At 40.7% G+C, this 19821-nt stretch overlaps 1 protein-coding gene across 2 annotated transcripts in view; it reads right to left on the reverse strand.

The window, feature by feature from the left end:
- Window positions 1-3575: 3575 nt before the first annotated feature.
- Window positions 3576-19821, reverse strand: part of AKAP12 (A-kinase anchoring protein 12) — a 228060-nt gene continuing 211814 nt past the window's right edge. For both annotated transcript variants that reach the window (XM_073627778.1, XM_073627779.1), the window contains 3 exons: window positions 16295-19774; window positions 12595-16204; window positions 3576-4662 (listed from right to left, as the gene is read on the reverse strand). In XM_073627778.1, the coding sequence (XP_073483879.1) occupies window positions 12603-16204; window positions 16295-19774 (7082 nt within the window). In that variant the 3' untranslated portion in view covers window positions 3576-4662; window positions 12595-12602. The remainder of the gene's footprint in view (window positions 4663-12594; window positions 16205-16294; window positions 19775-19821) is intronic.

Genomic DNA, 19821 nt, shown 5'->3' on the forward strand with positions numbered 1-19821 from the left:
TAAAGGGTGTTCCGCGGCTTTCGAATTTGCTGCGAACACCTCAAATTTTTCGCTGTTCGGCGAACGGGCGAACAGCCAGTGTTCGAGTCGAACTCATGTTCGACCCGAACATAAAGCCCATCCCTAGTAGGAAGTAGTGCTGATGTGTGATGTGTGCTGATGTGTGAAATTTGAATCCTGCTGAGAGCCCTTTGTTTTAATGGCAGCTCCCATGTAGATACTTTGTTACAGCAGTGACATGGGGAGGTCAGTAGGTCATCCTGAATGGCAAAAATTTACTGTTCACCTGCGTCGGCCAAAATAGAATCTACAGGTACAAACATGAAATACACATTACAGTATAATGTTAAAATGTCTAATTCCACAAAAATAATTAGTTCTTATCTCATCTAATTATCCTCCCTGTTAAAGAAAGGATGGGACACCAAGAAGATTACCATTAACAAGACAAATACACTTCATTCACAGAAACCTCACTCTACTGGGTTGTTCAGTTCTGCTCAGACTCCAGAAGGTCACCACACAAATATACCAAACAAAGCACACCACCATTGCATAACCAATTTATTAAAATCCACTTTTAAAACCTTGAAGGATCTGGCTCACATTAACAAAACACTTCCAGCAATATTGATACATGTCTGGTTTTAATAGTGTAAGTGTATAATCTTCTCCTCTCTGAGAAAACTGGGAAACAGTTTGCATGCCACAAGAAATTCACCTTTTTTATTTCTTGCTGTATATCAACACTACTTATCTCCTGCAGCCATTTACTATCTACAACTTCTGCACATCAGTTCTCAGTGTGGGATTTCTGATGGTGATAACTTTGGATCATGCCTACACAATGCATGTCAGCTTGTAGTCTCCATTGGTAGAGATTAAAATATGACAGTGTGACAGCAGAGAAGAACAATTGCAAAACAGAGGATTAGCTCTATCACCCTGTGAAAGGAAATTCCTAAACAAGAACCTGGACCGGTTCACCAAATATTTTAATGAAAGCTGCAGATGTAAAAATATTGAAATTTGCTTTTTAGATTACTTTAACATGTTATTAGTATTGATTATATAAGATTTTCATGACTGGGTCTACATATATTTGAAATTATATTTGAAGTCAAAACATTTTTAATTTTAGAAGGGTGGAAGGGTTGGAAACCATGTCTTTCATTGGTGTCTGAGATAGATTGAATGTCACCGAGCCAGGATGTGATGGAAAATTCAAAATGTTACAGTTATTAGTTAGAATTACAGTTATCACCGGAACAATATGTGAGGGGAAATCTTCAGATGGGGACACTTGTTCAGGTGACAGCTGACTAGGAGGGGAATCCCCCCCACCACTTTGTAGAAATTTACTCTCACTTCCTCTTTGTGTTCATGCCCAGGAGAATCACCCTTCATGTTTGTCCTGGTGATGATGGTCACATGGGCATAAATGGAGGAATAATCCCAAAATGTTAGTCTTTACGAGAATAAGAATAGAGCGGAAATTTTCCAGCCGGAACACTTGTCATAACAGCTGTTTCCCCTTTCTAGAGATTTTCTCTCACATCTTGTTATGGCCACAGAACAGGATGAGAAGGGAGATCTCTGCAATGGTATAAAGATGGAAAAAAAAAACAACTCAACCAGGTCTATGTTTCTACAAATATAGAAAAATTATATATGAATGAAAAAATATATAACCACCTGGGGTGTCATCAGTATAAGAATTAAATAAACCATAATATTAACAATCAGACTTTGACTGCCAACCCCTTAATTTCTCCAAACAAAAGTAAGGTTAATATGACATGTTCAGTTAGAAATTAGAAAAAATTTACCTTTATTAACAACATATTATGAAAAACATGAGTTAAACATTCTTGGTCCTGTAATAATGAAAATCCTACTGGTACCAGTAGTGCCCAGTGTGGTCTTTGTAAATTTATATGGATTTTATCTATGTACAGACTCCTAGTACTATATATTTACATGTGTTTGTTGTGGATATGTAGAGGCAGTTACTGGTACCAGTAATATTTTCATTATTACTTGGCCAAGATTTTTTAACTCATGTTTTTTTATAATACTATTAATAAAGGTAACTTTATTACCAATCATTATTATTAACTTTATTAATAATCTCTAACTGAACGTGTCATATTAAGCTTAGTTTTACTTGGAGAAATGAAGAGATTGACAGTCAAAGTCTGGTTGCTATTATTGGGGTTCAAAAAGAAAAAACACCAGATGATTTTAACCCTTTCCAACTCTATCCAAAAATATAAATAATAAAAAAAAAAATTTGGGCAAATACACAGTTTTTTTTTTCCATTAGGATATTTACATTTTCCTCACCTTCACTACACTGCTACTCACATATTACATTTATTTTGTCAGAGGTTACATAGGGCACCCCTTGCCGCACATGACAGCATTGGTGCAGGGTGATTGATCACTCAGGCATCCAGTGAGGCATCATGGGAGGAAGGGGAGTGAGTCACATGCTCCTTCATACCCAGAAGTGCAAGAGTATTCAACAGGTTTTTATTTCCTCTGTGTCCCTGTTGGGGAGATCTCTTTTTACCTCCTGTCACGATCATAAACGGAAATGGAAAATTTCTCCAACATGGATATAGACAAAAGTAAGAACACATTTTAGTAGAGTTACAGAGGGTTACAGTTTGCCACACTGTTTTTTTTGTTGCCGTTTTGTTTTCCTGTACCAATGACTACTGCACCCTCTATTTCTTGCACAGGCATCAAGAAATTATTAACCATTTTAGTCAAAACTAAAAAAAATGAAACATTTTGGTTGGAATCATGCTTTAATTATGTTCAGACTGGTTATTTAGAAAAGTAAATGTGAACTAAGCCATTACTTACTAAGCAGACATTAGTAGTGTTGTTGGAGGTGAGGAACTGGCTCACAGTCAGTTTTTCATTTCTTCCCAGATGAGTTCATTTGGGTTAAGGTCAGGTTGCTGTACAGGACATTTAAATTCCTCCACATCAAATTTATCAAATTCTTTAAGGACTGGGCTTAGTGTACTTTGTTAATGCTGGAGCAGAAAGGGGCCTTTTAAACTGTTGCCATCAGTTTGGAAGTGAACAATTGTCTAAAATATCCTTTTGTGCTGTATCGTTAAAAGTACCCTTCACTTATTTCTTAAACTCCAACTCTGGGAATTAAAAAAATATTCTCTGCAGAGAGGCTATACTCACATAGCTAGACCAGTGCCCGCAGCTTCCACACCCCCACACTCCAGAGGTCTAGAGTCCTGACTTCATGAAGACCAGACCAGGGTCCATAGCCCTACTCTGGATATGGGCATGCAGAGGTGCAGTCCACTGCCAGACTAAGAAGGAGCGCTGCCTGTTGGGGGAGCAGAGGATCAAGTAAGTAAAAGTCTTTCTCCTTTCCACTAAACAAAACAAAACAAAACAAGGAATTAAAAATTTGGCTTTGGAATAGGATGTCCTACAAGCTCATATTGGTGTGGTGGTCAATTATCCACAAACGTTTGGCCATACAGTGTACCTAGGAAGAGATGTCATGTAACTTTATAGAAAAAAAAAAAAACAAATAAAAGCAAAAGTTTTTATTTAAACTTACATAGTTTATAAATCCCAGTTTAGCAAAATGTACAGAAGCATAATGAAAATACATTAAAAAAAGATCAGTCCCATAAATGGTGCTATCAAGCCAATTTAAAGTCTTCCAGATTAGAAAAAAAGGTTCCCCACTTGGGCTGCAAGAACCATCAAAGAAAAAAACGCAAATAAAAACTGCTAAAGTACGTTCTACGGTAGTCACTTTTGTCACCAATAGTTTAGGTGCAAACTTGCACTTACACAGATCATCTATGTGACCTACAGAAAGAAAGCTAAAGTAAGAGGCTGAAAATGTGTCTTAATAAATTGTATAGTGCACTTAATATATAGGTATGTATTATTTATAATAGCTCTGAGTAATAATTTAAATGTCACCGTAAACAATAACTTCTACAGATTCTTTTCTTAAGCCAGTAACTTTCTTAAGAAGACTATAAAACAGCAAACCAATTCCTGCTTTCTCCAAATTTAGCATTAAAGTCTGGCTTTGGTTAAAGAAATTGTCCTTTTTTAAAGGAAAGCTGCAGATATATTTTATTTTTTTACATGCAGTTATCTCTCGTTAACAGGCATTGTATGCTCGGTTAGTTTGCTGTTTTGTTCTTCTTTAATACATATATACTTAAAAAAGAAAATATACAATAAAGTGGAGAACAGGTTTGAAGGTATAAACAAATACACAAGGTGTCCCCCATCGTTTCTGAACACGTTTACAAGATTTTAGAACACTGGTAGTATACGTTCAGATATTTGTACTTGCTAAACATACAGCTTTAAGCCAAACTTAAAAAAAAGGCTTTTATATCACACACCAGGCAATTGGAAATACAGCTCCCTAGTGTCATGTTAAAGTTTAGCTTTTCAATCAAGAATACAGGAAAGCCTTGAGGAGGACATTTATTAGATGGAAACTGGGGGACAATTTCTGAATTAAGCTCCTGGTGAAACCTCAGGATTGTCGCATATTTTAGTGAGGGCTGATGCGCTCCACTCTTCAAAATCAGCTTTTCACATTACAGTTTTCACATTCTTATCTCTTCAGTAATGCTTCTTGAGTACCTAGTTAAGAAAGCAAAGATTAGTACTGGGATGTATAATTAATATTTACCAATGTTATAACCAAAATGTATGAATAACTGTACTTGCAAACGCAGGTCAATATTTAAATCAGTATTAAACCCATTAGCAAACATTTATTATATTGCAGCTTACCAATTCATAGATGTGATGGCTGCATTAGATTTCTTTTTTTTATTCTTTCTTTCTTTTATTTTCATCTGGTGATCTGACCTAGTAAGTCTGTTGTTTTTCAAAAAAACAAACTCTTTTGCAGATGTATCAGTTACAGGGATGCGACAAACTATTTACCACTGACAGGGGTGCTTACAATGACCAGATTTTATTTATTCATGTAAAACCTTTATCTGAAAAGGAAACAAAAAATGTTGCTGTAATTGCTTATAAAGTGTGAGCTGGAGTTTGGCTTCAGTTTGTTAGTGTATCTAAATCTGCTTGTACATCTAGCACTCCCCTCCCACAAGACCTACAATGTTGCTGTACAATTCTGGCCCTGTGCTCCTTCATCCAGAGTGGGGGGCACTTTAATACAAAAGGTGTTACTGGCCAGATCGCCAGGTGAAAACAGAGGGAAAAAGCCTAAAAAATGAAAACTAATACAGCCACTACGTCTAATGATTGGTAAGCTACAATATATTATATTTTTGGTTTAACACCACTTTAAGGGTAATATAAAATGCAAGCATTAACATTTTGTATCATAGACTTGAAAATACTAATTTACTTTCTATAATGAGGTCTTTTTCATCTTGGGACTAAAACAATTGCCCTAGTGCAGTGATGGTGAACCTTGGCACCCCAGATGTTTTGGAACTACATTTCCCATGATGCTCATGCACTCTGCAGTGTAGTGGAGCATCATGGGAAATGTAGTTCCAAAACATCTGGGGTGCCAAGGTTCGCCATCACTGCTAGTGGCTCTACCCTTCAGCCACCCCTGTATTCAGTGTATCTCCACCCATTAGGCAAGAGGAGAAATTTGTAGGAAGATTACTTTATTATATACTTGTGTTATTTAGCACATGCAATAGTGTATGTTGTTTATATGTTGGGTGAACTGCTTTCCTTTTATCATCACTTTCAGAGACAGCAATTTAAATTCCAAGGTTTCTGCCACCTATAAAATATTTGAATGCAGGAAAAAGCCTAATACATCTACATTGAATAAACAACAGGAATCTGAACTATGGTGACTGATAAACATCTAGAGTAAAAAAGGATAATCTAGCATGATAATACATCTATAACTTTTCCTATTAACAGAGTCAGGACTAATGTCTGGTACACATTACAGGTTTTTTTTTCGTGCAAGCCTGCGGGTTGCACGGAAAAAAAAACTGACAGCTCCGTTCAGAGTGGCTGTACTAACTATGCAAGGTTAGTCCAGCAATCTCCCCCGCTAAGCTGTTGTGTTCTGATAAAACACTCTGATCAGCACTCTCTGCCATTGGCTGAGAACGCTGATTGGGAGTCGTTTGGCTGCTGGTTTTCCAGCATGCATGCCTGACAGAAGCCAGCCGAACGGACAGACCGACATACACATGGGCAGAATGTTGGCCGATATTTTTTGTACCAGCAAATGTCTCCCTATTCTTCCTGTTATCAGGGTCAGGACTATGGTGATTGACAAGGACGATTAAAGAGGTTCTCCACTCTGGAAAAGAAAAATTAAAAGTCAGCAGCTACAAATCCTGTAGTTCTTCACAAGCTTTAGGGTTCCTGTCACTGGCATCCTAACTGTGGGCAGTCGGCTATGCTGCATTCGGCTTCACAGCCGTCTGTCCACTGTGCATGTGCGAGACAGGCTACACTTTGCGAATAGACCTGCAATCTTCTAGGACCTGTGAAGTGTCCCAGAAGACTGCGGGAAAGGAGGGGGAGAGAAGAACTGCTACTTAGATCGCTTAGGCTATCTGAGCAGAAGTTGGAGTTGGTGCCTGTCAAAACTAGGTACCCACTCCCCCCCTCCCCTCAGAAAAGGCATGAAAAATGTGGCAGGGGAGGAGGACTTAAAGTAGAACATCTCCTTTTGTGTGGAGTTCTGCTTTAAGGATACAAATGGATGATCTATCTCAGACTCTTCATCTTCATGTATGCACCAATAACATTTCAAGAAGAACTGAAAACATTTTCTTAAAGTGGAACTAAACTTACTGATTTAGCGGTTTCCAACAAGAAACCCCAAATTAGAAATGTTTAATGAATGTTATTAAATCAATATTTAAACATGCCAAAGTGGTTTTCTGCCTACTAGCACATGTGCAGTGCATGCTACATTCAAGGCCAATCCTTGGTGGTAACCATCACAGTTGCCAGTGTGCTTATGTCAGCTCTCTAATGAACTTTCAAGCCCTCATATGGCTGGTATTATGGCTGATCACTTGTGCAGCACCATGGCAACTGCAGATCTAACTAGAGGATAAGATGGCACCATCTTCAGCTCCAAAAGATAGGTGGAATTAATTCCACTTAAGGCCTCGTGAACATGGGCCAGTTACCCCATCAGCATCAAATCCTGACGTTGTCAGGTGCCCAGAAGGCACAGGTGCAGCATCCATCCCTGCTGCCAGCAAGCTCAAATACATGGTGAAATAGAATTTGACGCTGACAGGCCAAACCATCCCTGTGCATGTAGCCTTAAAGAACTGTGGGAGGCAAGTGTAATGTGTTGATTACAGTTATCTTTATGCTGTCCTTTCCAACACAGCACAAAATCTATGTTGTGAGAGCAGTGCCACGGTTAGTTGGGAAGACCCTGCACATTACTGGACTTTAAAGTGGTTCTAAACTCAAAAGGTTTTTACCCTATTGCATTCTCTGCATTAAGGTAAAAAACCTTCAAATACCTGTATAACTCTAAGGTGATCACTGTAGTAGTTGGAGCTTTTGAATCATGATCGTTATGTCACCATCCCACCTCATTCAATCAGAGAATGCCTTGTATTCATAAAAAAAATACAAGTCATTCTGTGAAAGGTGGCTTTGTCAAGAGAGGGACGCCCTGCTTTTACTATGCAGAGGGTAGTAGTAGCAGCAATCACTATAGTGAATCTGCCCTTCCACAGCGATCCCACAAGTATGGTATATATATATATATATATATATATATATATATATATATATATATATATACAGTCAGATCCATAAATATTGGGACATCGACACAATTCTAATCTTTTTGGCTCTGTACACCACCACAATGGATTTGAAATGAAACAAACAAGATTTGCTTTAATTGCAGACTTCAGCTTTAATTTGAGGGTATTTACATCCAAATCAGGTGAACGGTGTAGGAATTACAACAGTTTGTATATGTGCCTCACACTTTTTAAGGGACCAAAAGTAATGGGACAATTGGCTGCTCAGCTGTTCCATGCCCAGGTGTGTGTTATTTCCCCATTATCTCATTTACAAGGAGCAGATAAAAGGTCCAGAGTTCATTTCAAGTGTGCTAGTAGCATTTGGAATCTGTTGCTGTCAACTCTCAATATGAGATAAAAAGAGCTGTCACTATCAGTGAAGCAAGCCATCATTAGGCTGAAAAAACAAAACAAACCCATCAGAGAGATAGCAAAAACATTAGGTGTGGCCAAATCAACTGTTTGGAACATCCTTAAAAAGAAAGAACGCACCGGTGAGCTCAGCAACACCAAAAGACCCGGAAGACCACGGAAAAAAACTGTGGTGGATGACCGAAGAATTCTTTCCCTGGTGAAGAAAACACCCTTCACAACAGTTGGCCAGATCAAGAACAATCTCCAGGAGGTAGGTGTATGTGTGTCAAAGTCAACAATCAAGAGAAGACTTCCCCAGAGTGAATACAGAGGGTTCACCACAAGATGTAAACCATTGGTGAGCCTCAAAAACAGGAAGGCCAGATTAGGGTTTGCCAAACAACATCTAAAAAAGCCTTCACAGTTCTTAGACAAAATCCTATGGACAGATGAGACCAAGATCTACTTGTACCAGAGTGATGGGAAGAGAAGAGTATGGAGAAGGAAAGGAACTGCTCATGATCCAAAGCATACCACTTCATCAATGAAGCATGGTGGTGGTAGTGTCATGGCGTGGGCATGTATGGCTGCCAATGGAACTGGTTCTCTGGTATTTATTGATAATGTGACTGCTGACAAAAGCAGCAGGATGAATTCTGAAGTGTTTTGGCCAATATTATCTGCTCATATTCAGCAAAATGCTTCAGAACTCATTGGACGGCGCTTCACAGTGCAGGTGGACAATGACCCGAAGCATACTGCGAAAGCAACCAAAGAGTTTTTTAAGGCAAAGAAGTGGAATTTTATACAGTGGCCAAATCAATCACCTGACCTGAATCCGATTGAACATGCATTTCACTTGCTGAAGACAAAACTGAAGGGAAAATGCCCCAAGAACAAGGAGGAACTGAAGACAGTTGCAGTAGAGGCCTGGCAGAGCATCACCAGGGAAGGATGAAACCCAGCGTCTGGTGATGTGTATGCGTTCCAGACTTCAGGCTGTAATTGACTGCAAAGGATTTGCAACCAAGTATTAAAAAGTGAAAATTTGATGGATGATTGTTAATCTGTCCCAATACTTTTGATCCCTTAAAAAGTGGGAGGCACTTATACAAACTGTTGTAATTCCTACACCATTCACCTGATTTGGATGTAAATACCCTTAAATTAAAGCTGAAAGTCTGCAGTTAAAGCACATCTTGTTTCAAATCCATTGTGGTGGTGTATAGAGCTAAAAAAAGTTTAGAATTGTGTCGATGTCCCAATATTTATGGACCGACTGTGTGTATATATATATATATATATATATATATATATATATATATATATATATATACACATACACACACACATGCACACACACACACACAGTATCTCACAAAAGTGAGTACACCCCTCACATTTTTGTAAATATTTTATTATATCTTTTCATGTGACAACACTGAAGAAATGACACTTTGCTACAATGTAAAGTAGTGAGTGTACAGCTTGTATAACAGTGTAAATGTTCTGTCCCCTCAAAATAACTCAACACACAGCCATTAAAGTGGTTGTAAACCCACTAACAAAAAAACAAAAAAAAACCTGCAAGACAAAGGCATAGTGAGCTAGTAGGCATAGCTACTAGCTCATTATGAATTACCTTAGATCGAAGCCCCCGCAGCAGTCCTACAACGCTCCGGCCAGCAACATTGCTCCCGAAGATACATCTGGGTATTGCGGGCTACGGCGCTGTGATTGGCCGGAGCCGCGATTAAATCACTCCCGCGCATGTGTGCGTACATGCCATTGCTTCAGTGCGCATGTACCAATGACATCGGCACATGCTGATACAGGGGATATCTCCTAAACCATGCAGGTTTAGGAGATATCCGGGGTAGCTACAGGTAAGTCTTCTTATAGGCTTACCTGTAGTAAAAAGTGGTTGTAAAGGGTTTACGACCACTTTAATGACTAAACCGCTGGCAACAAAAGTGAGTACATCCCTAAGTGAAAATGTCCAAATCGGGCCCAATTAGCCATTTTCCCTCCGCGGTGTCATGTGACTCGTTAGTGTTACAAGGTCTCAGGTGTGAATGGGGAGCAGGTGTGTTCAATTTGGTGTTATCGCTCTCACTCTCTCATACTGGTCCCTGGAAGTTCAACATGGCCCCTCATGGCAAAGAACTCTCTGAGGACCTGAAAAAAAGAATTGTTGCTCTACATAAAGATGGCCTAGGCTATAAGAAGATTGCCAAGACCCTGAAACTGGACAGGTTCCACTCAGAACAGGCCTCACCATGGTCGACCAAAGAAGATGAGTGCACGTGCTCAGTGTCATATCCAGAGGTTGCCTTTGGGAAATAGAGATATGAGTGCTGCCAGCATTGCTGCAGAGGTTGAAGGGGTGGAGGGTCAGCCCGTCAGTGCTCAGACAATACACCGCACACTGCGTCAAATTGGTCCACATGGCTGTCATCCCAGAAGGAAGCCTCTTCTAAAGATGATGCACAAGAAAGCCTGCAAACAGTTTGCTGAAGACAAGCAGACTAAGGACATGGATTACTGGAACCATGTCCTGTGGTCTGATGAGACCAAGATAAAACTTATTTGGTTCAGATGGTGTCAAGTATGTGTGGCGGTAACCAGGTGAGCAGTACAAAGACAAGTGTGTCTTGCCTACAGTCAAACATGGTAGTGGGAGTGTCATGGTATGGGGCTGCATGAGTGCTGCCAGCACTGGGGAGCTACAGTTCATTGAGGGAATCATGAATGCCAACATGTACTGTGACATACTGAAGCCGAGCATGATCCCCTCCCTTCGGAGACTGGGCCAAAGGGCATTATTCCAACATGATAAGGACCCCAAACACACCTCCAAGACAACCACTGCCTTGCTAAAGAAGCTGAGGGTAAAGGTGATGGACTGGTCAAGCATGTGATATTGAGCATCTATGAGGCATCCTCAAACAGGAGGTGGAGGAGCCCAAGGTCTTGAACATCCACCAGCTCCGTGATGTCATCATGGAGAAGTGGAAGAGGACTCCAGTGGCAACCTGTGAAGCTCTGGTGAACTCCATGCCCAAAGGGGTTAAGGCAGTGCTAGAGAATAATGGTGGCCACACAAAATAGACAGTTTGGGCCCAATTTGGACATTTTCACTTAGGGATGTACTGACTTTTGTTACCAGCAGTTTAGACATTAATGGCTGTGTGTTGAGTTATTTTGAGAGGACAGCAAATGTACACTGTTATACAAGCTGTATACTCACTACTTTACATTGTAGCAAAGTGTCATTTCTTCAGTGTTGTCACATGAAAAGATATAATAAAATATTTACAAAAATGTAAGAGGGGTGTACTCACTTTTGTGAGATACTGTATATATTATATATATATATATATATATATATATATATATATATATATAAATATTTACATTGGTCCAGGCTATGGTCCAAGAACCATACCTGGAGTTCAGCTTTAAAAAAAACTAAATATTTAAATATTCATAACCTGTCCACAGTTTCACTACATTTGTAAATGAATATTGTGAAACTACTTTCCAGATGATCAAGATTATTTTGAACACAAAACAAGGGGTTTAACAGCTTAAAGGGACACTGTCCCCCTGCCCCTTCATGGCAAAGTGACACGGCTCCCCCAACCCAGTTATATTTCCTATGCCAACTTCTCCCTCACTGTGCCTACCTTCGTTGTGCTCAGCTACAATACTTAGTACTTCTGGGTATGGGTCTGCAGTAGCTGATATTAGGGACTTTAGTGTTGGTTGTGATGGGAGCAGAAATGGAGAGGGAGCACTGAAAATATGAGTTTAAAGAGTTTTTTGGGGGGAGGGGCTTTACAGAGACATAGACGTTGCTTTACTAAAAACGCAAAGTGCAAAATCTGGTGCAGCTGTACATGTTAGCCAATCAGCTTCTAATTTTAGCTTGTTCAATTAAGCTTTGCCAACAAAAAAATCCTGAAAGCTAATTGGTTTCTATGCAGAGCTGCACCAGATTTTAGTAAATCAACCCTATTGTCACTTTACCCTAAATGGACAAAGTGATAGGGTCTCTTTAATTTTAAAACATAAATCAATGCATCTCACACATTTGAAAAGCGCATTCAGATTAACATCACTGCACTGAATATGAAAACTGGATCACTAAAAGGAAATTTGTATTGAGAGAATGTGCAGGCTGGCTTTCATAATTGTATCAGACCAGGAACAAGCATGCAAATCAGGAGATCTGACTTCACTCTTACTTGCTACATGCTTATTCCTGGTTAGTAACCCACAAAGTATTAAACCCGGTGGTATAAAGCATTTTAGGAAACCAGCTTTTTCAGAATGGCATCATACATGATTCTCTCAGGACAGGTCTCCCAGAAACTTCCAGATATCCAATAAATGCATTTCAGCGCTCTTAACTTACATTCAATCTCAGGATTCCACAGGCTGTGCCTTTTCTTGGGTATCTGTAGAAGGAGAATCTGTCTGGATGGATGTTTTATGGATATCTTCCTGAATGCTTATAGGAGAGGATTTGCTTTCTTCCTCCACGTTAAGTGTGGTCCCTGCTGGTTCGGAGTCCACCAAATCAGTAGATGGAATGACGAAACACTCTTGGGTTGATGGTTTATTTTTGTCATCTGTTTCAATTCCTTTGGTTTGTGCTGAAGTACTAAGGACATTTATTGGTTCATGTACAGGTTCTTGAACTTGGGAAACAAATTCATCTTCCTGATTCTGTCTTTCAGTGCTGACACATTCATGATCATTCATTTTTTCTATAACTTTTTCCACTGTTGTCGCAACTGTAATATGTACAGTAGTGGTAATACTGGTTTTAGTGTTGTTTGTTTCTACAATCGTTTCTTCTGTTTGGTGTGTTACTGTAGTGCCTTTAGGTGTTTCATCTTGGCTGCTTGCATCTACCACAAAACAATTTGTTGCTGCTTCAATTGCAGCATCTACAATAGCTGCAGCCTTTTGAGAAACAGATGCCACTAAGGTTGGAGCCTCCTCTGGATTTTTTGTGTGGTCTTCTGACTGTAAATTTAGGTCAGGCTTTTCAAAAGACTGTATGCAATCTGATGGTGTTTCAATAGGTTTAACAGTCTCTTCTAACATATTTTCTTCTACTGCAGCAGCTGTAACTGTCTCAGATACATTGCTAGCCTCTGAAGTTTCAAATTCTGGAATTTCAGTCGTGAATATTTCCTCTCTTACCTCTGTGACTTCTTGAATCAGTGATAACTGATTAACTACATTACTTAGGGACCCAGATTCACATTTATCTTCATGTTGTTCAATAGTAAATCCCCCTTCCTTCTTTGTTTCCTCATCCAGAGCTTTCGTATCTTCAACGTTGAGTGGCTCGCTTGTGGTACCAGTATTGTCAAAATGATCATCCACAACAGAAATAACTTTTTCCATGTCACTTGCTAGGATGCTTTCTTCAGTCTGCTCGAAGGTCTCTGTCTGCACATCAGAAACACATTCATCTGACAGTTCATCTGACACAACATCTTTATCAACCTTCTTTTCGACTAATGTAGTTACACCTTTCTCAATCTGCCCCTGAGATAAAATAGAGACATCTTCTTCAGCCTGTGCAATACCTGAAATAGGAACATCTTTGGTATCCTGCTCCTCAGCTGATACTGGAACATCTTCTTCAGCCAACACTTCTCCTTTAGCCTGTTCCTCAACTAATACTACTTCTTCAACCATTCCTTCAACGAATCCAGGAGTAGTATCTTCAACGTCAACTTTATCTGACATATTAATGGCTTCTTCAGCCTCACCTTCAACACATGCAGGGTGACTTTCTTCAACTTGTAGCTCTGTTGATGCAGCAAAGTCTTTTTCTGCCGGTTCCTCAGGCAAAACAGGACCACCTTCATCAATCTTTACTTCACTTGACAAGGCGGTACACTCTCCCGGCTTTTCCTTGGTAACAGAGACACTTTCTACAGCTTTAAACTCATCTGACACAGGGACATGCTCAGCAGCCACTTCAGCTGACACAGGGCCACCTTCTTCAGTCTGGACCTCAGTAAGAATAGGTACATTTTCTACAGCCAACACATGAACACATTCCTCAACCTGAACCTCCACTGTCACTGAATCATCTTGTGCAGTCTGCACTTCAGTTAACATAGGGGCACCTTCTTCAGCCTGCACCTCATTTGTCACTTTTGAATCTTCTGCAGCCTGAACTTCATTCAGCACAGAAGTATCTTTATCAGCCTGAACTTCAGATGGCACAGGAACACATTCAGCTTGAGGCTCAGCCAAAACAGGGAAACCTTCTTCAGTATGCATTCCTGTTAATACTTGAACATCTTCAGCTTGCATCTCAGCTGTCACAGTAACCTCTACTGTAGCCTGAACTTCAGATGGTGCAGGAGCGGTTTCTTCAGCTTTAACCTCAGATAGTACAGGAGCAGCTTCTTCAGCCTGTACCCCAAATATCACAGAAGCAGCTTCCTTAGCCTGCACCTCAGATGGTACAGGAGCAGCTTCCTCAGCCTGCTCCTCAGATGGTGCCAGAGCAACCTCTTCAGCCTGCACCTCAGATGTAAATGAATAAGCTTCTTCAGTATGCATCTCAGATGGCACAGGAGTAACTTCTTCAACCTGCATCTCAGGTGGCACAGAAATGGCTTCTTCCATCTGCACCTCAGATGGCAAAAAAGCAGATTCTTCAGTTTGTACCTCAGATGGCAAAGGGGCAGATTTTTCAGCCTGCACCCCAGATGGCACAGCAACAGCATCTTCAACCTGCACCTCAGATGGCACAGGAGCAGCATCTTCAACCTGCACCTCAGATGGCACAGGAGCAGCTTCTTCAGCCTGCACCTCCAATGACACAGGAGCAGCTTCTTCAACCTGCACCTCCAATGACACAGGGGCAGCTTCTTCAACCTGCACCTCCAATGACACAGGAGCAGCATCTTCAACCTGTACCTCAGATGGCACAGGAGCAGCTTCTTCAGCCTGCACCTCTGATGACACAGGAGCAGCTTCTTCAACCTGCACCTCTGATGACACAGGAGCAGCTTCTTCAACCTGCACCTCAGATGGCACAGGAGCAGCTTCTTCAACCTGCACCTCAGATGGCACAGGAGCAGCTTCTTCAGCCTGCACCACTGATGACACAGGAGCAGCTTCTTCAACCTGCACCTCTGATGAAACAGGAGCAGCTTCTTCAACCTGCACTTCAGATGGCACAGAAGCAGCTTCTTTAACCCGCATCTCAGATAGTACAGAAGCAGCTTCTTTATTCTGCACCTCAGATAGTACAGGAGCACATTCTTCAGCCTGCATCTCTCGTGTCATGATATCACTTTCTTCAGCCTTCACCTCAGCTAGCACAGAAGCACCTACTTCTGTTTGTACTTCGGATGGCACAGCATCACATTCTTCAGCCTTCACCTCAGCTAGCACTGGAGCACAGTCTTCTGTCTGCAACTCAGATGGCACAGAAGTGCCCTCTTTTACTTGCGACTCAGGCAGCAAAGGAGAACTTTCTTCACTTTGCACTTCAATTGACACAGGGGCACTTTCTTCAGCAAGTGACAAAGCATCACTCAGTTCAGTCTTCAACACAGCTGACAAAGTAGTACTTTCTTCAACCTTCATCTCAGCTAACACAGGAGCAGCTTCTTCAGTTTGCACCTCAGGTAGCACCAGATCACCTTCTTTTTTAAGTTCCACTTCAGTTGCCACAAGAGTACTTTCATCAGCTTGCATTTCAAATGCCACAGCTTTAATTTCATCTGCCACAGGAGCACCTTCTTGGTTTGTCACCTCAGTAGCCACTGGAACACCTTCTACATTCTGCACATCTGGCTCAGTCTCTAGTGACATAGGAGCAGCATCTTTAAATTGTAGCTCAGCTGATATAGGGGCAGGTTCTTTAACATACTTCACATGTGATGCAACAATAGCATCTTCTTGCAGCTTAGATGACACAGTGTTACTTTCTTTAGCTTCTCTGTCAGATGAGATTGGGACACTCATTTCAGCCTGCACATCTGTATGCACAGAAACACGTTCTTCAGATTGTATATTACTTTCATCAGCATGCAACTGGTTTTCAAATGAAATGGTAACTCCAGACTCACCTACAGTTGGAATATCAACCTCAGATTCCTTAGCCAAAAGAGAAACAGAAATGGAATCATATTCTTCAGTCTGTTCTCCTTTAAAAGGGTCTGCTATTTCTTGAGAAGACAGCTCATTGTAAGCAGTCTCAAGCTCTGTAATTTGTTCTTCAACCACTACTTTTGTCTCACCACTATCTAAGGTTTCTTCTGTCACTTGGACTTCAGCAGAATTTTTTAAATCTTCACCCGATTTCTCAGGAGTTGCATATAAAACAGGTTTGTAGGCACCTTTTGTATCCTGATCATAAGCAGAAACACAGACACTTTCACTGGGCTTCTCAGAGACAGATTCATCTTTATCAACAGTCGTTGTTTGTTCCACAGTAGGCTCACTAAGCTTTTCCACAGATCTAACTTGTACAGTTTCATCTAAAGAAGTTGTGATGCATTCAGTCGCTTTCTTGGTAACAGTAATGATGACTTCCTCAATATGCTCTTCCACCACACTGGAGGCAGTCTTTTGATTCTCTACAAGTTCGGTAAAAATGTCTCTAGTCAAAGTAGTAGCACTCTGTTCCAGGTTTGTTTCCTGTAAACCCTCCTTTACATCAGGTGAGACATTAACACTTTCTGAGTTTATAATATCAAAGGAAAGTTTTGCACTTTCCGCAACAGCATGTAATATATTATCAGTGAGCTGTTTTTGTTCTTGTAGAGTTTGTACACTTTCATCATCTTCTGGCACAGGTGTAGCTTGCTCAGTAGACAAAACTGATTCACCTAATTGTGAAACAGCAGACAGCATTTCAGTAGTTTCTTCTGCGCATGATGTTTCTATTGCCTCTTCCAGAGCAGTTAGAGCTTCTGACGTTAATTCAACTTCATTAATTAAAGTACTTTGCGTTTCTGCCATAACTTGTGAAACAGTGCTAAATACAACAGTTTCTTCAACAGTAATTTCAGTTTTAATTTTTTCTGCGGTTTCTTCAACTTCTTTTGCATGCTCAATAGTCTCAGTAACCTTTGCACTAATCCAGGATGGAGCCCTTTCTTCAAGACTAGTGACTGCCCTTTCTCCCTCTATTAAAGTCACTGTAACTGCATGAATAAGTTCATCACTGGGTTTTTCAAGTGACTCCTTTTGCTCACCTAAAACATCAGCAGCACCAGATACTACAACACACTTCTGGGCATTTAGTTTTTCTAGCTCAGCTGCATCAAACTCAGCCAAAGGAACTACTGCAGGTTCATCCGAGTCATCTTCAGCACTTTCATGTACTGCTTGATCAGCACTGAGGGGAGCCTGCTCCTGTTTGGCATCTGATCTTTTCTTCCTTCTCCCAGGTATCAACTTTTTAAACGATGCCCAAGATTCTTCCTTGCTGCCTTCACCCTCTGAGGTAGACTGTTCTGGATTAGATACTACAGCAGTTTCATCAGTTTTTTCTTCTGCTTTAGTTTTTGATTTTCGTCTGGGTGTAACCAGTCTTTTAAATGATTGCCAAGTCGATACCCCATCTCCTTCTGTAGGGCTACTAGCCTGATCTGGTGATGGGCTTTCTTGAACCTGTTGTTCTTGTGAACTTGTGATTGGACTTTCAGATTCAGGCTCTTTAGTTTGTACTGTGTCTCCATCATTTTTCTTGCTTTCCTCCGGAGATCTCTGAATTTCTTCTTCATCTGAATCTGAAGTCTTTCTAGCTCGTTTTTTAGAAGAGCCAACGCATATTAAGGCATCCCATGAAACTGAACTGTCAGCTTTCTTTTTATTTTCTTCTGTGCTTTTTTCAAGTCTTTGTTCTTCGCTAGGTTCTTTGCTTGCTTCCTGATTTTCCACTGAACCTCCACTATCGGTAGAGGACAAAGTTGAGGTTTTGGCTTTTTCAACCTCATCCTCTTTATCACTTTCAGATGGTCTCTTTGGACGTCGCTTTGGAGTGACAAGCTTTTTAAAAGAGGCCCATGGTATAATTCCATCTTTTTTTCTTTCACTATCAGATGTTGCTCCTTCACCTTCCAAGTCTGCCACCTGTGGTTCTTCCTCTACTGGCTTTTCTGTTGGAGAAGTCTCTGCTGACTCATCAGGAGAAGAGGCTGAGCTATCTCCACCATTTACTTCTGCAGCCTCTGGTGACTCAGATGAAGCAGGTGCAGGTTCTGCAGTCACGTCTGCCTTAGCATCATCATCTTTCTTTCCTTTGCTCTTCTTTCCTGACAGCTTTCTTAGTCCAGAGCTGCTGAAAAGCTTTTTCAAAGGACTGCTTTGAGCTTTAACCTTCTCTTGAGAGGATAACAGTTCAGCTTCTGTTGTAATTACTTCTTGCCCTTTTTCCGGGTCAGCACTTTCAGTACTGGAATGCAACTCAGATTGATTGCTTGCAGGTACTTCAGATTTGGGTGCTACTTCCGGCTGTGATTCACCTGTTACCTCAACTGGACTGAGTACATCTGTTATTTCCTTTTCAGGTTTAATTTCCAAGTTATCAATTTCAGCCTTTACCTCACTAGGGATACTCAATGCAGATGTAACAATTTCAGGAACATTTTCTTTGTCTTCTGTTACCTGCAATGTACACTCATCTGCTTTCACAATTTCTTCTGGTTTTTGGTCTTCTGGTTGATCAGATGGTGCTTTCTCTGCTTTGGTTTCCTCAGGAGCGATCTGAGAATCTTCCTCTTTAGAGGACTTTAGTCCTTCACTTGCAGATTTACTTGATTCCTCTGCCTGCTCTTCAACAGTTTCCATTGCTGCTTCGCCCTCCTCTTTTACAGCTTCTGTTGCTTCAGTCTTTTCTTGCTCTTCAACTTGAATGTGTTTCTCTACTTCCTGAGGATCTTCTTCCTTTGATTTCTTGAAACTTGTCTTTTTCCTCAGCCCTGCCCATCCTTGTGTAAAAAATCTCTTAAACGGGGAAGAGGTTTCAGCGACAACTGTGTTTGTTGGAGACTCTGGAGACTTTTTATCTTTTTCCACTTCTGGTTCTGGTTCTTTTATCTTTTGCGTCTCTGGTGATTCTTCCTTCATTTGTGCCTCCTCGGGTACTTCAACTGGACTTTCTACAGGCTGTGGAGCCCCATCTAGACTTTCTGCTTGCTGGAGATCCTCTTCGGTTTCCTGCTGTGTCTGTGTGTTGCCTTCAGCAGCAGCACTGATATGCTCTTCTTGACCAGATGTGCCATTTACTTCAGCTTCATCTTTTTTCACATTTAAGAGTTGTACAGGTTCTGATTTGTCAGTTTTATCCTTTTTAACAGTGAATTTGAAGCCAACAAATTTAAACACTTTTTTGAACCCCACTTCACTTGACTGATTTTCATTTGATTGTTCTGGAGACTCTGCATTTTCTTCAGACACTGGTGTTATAGCATTGATTTCTGCTGTCTCGGCTTGGCCATCTTCCTTTATTTTCTCTTTTGAAGCGTTATCACTAGGAGCGACCTCCATGTTTTCCTCCTGTTCCCCATTCAATATCACTTTTGCAGGCTCTGTCTGCTCAACTGCAAATGGAAAAAGAAAGATATCAGCATCCGTCTACAAATATACC

Source organism: Aquarana catesbeiana, linkage group LG04 (genome assembly GCF_042186555.1).
Source record: "Aquarana catesbeiana isolate 2022-GZ linkage group LG04, ASM4218655v1, whole genome shotgun sequence".
In the NCBI taxonomy this organism is placed as follows: Eukaryota; Metazoa; Chordata; class Amphibia; order Anura; family Ranidae; genus Aquarana; species Aquarana catesbeiana.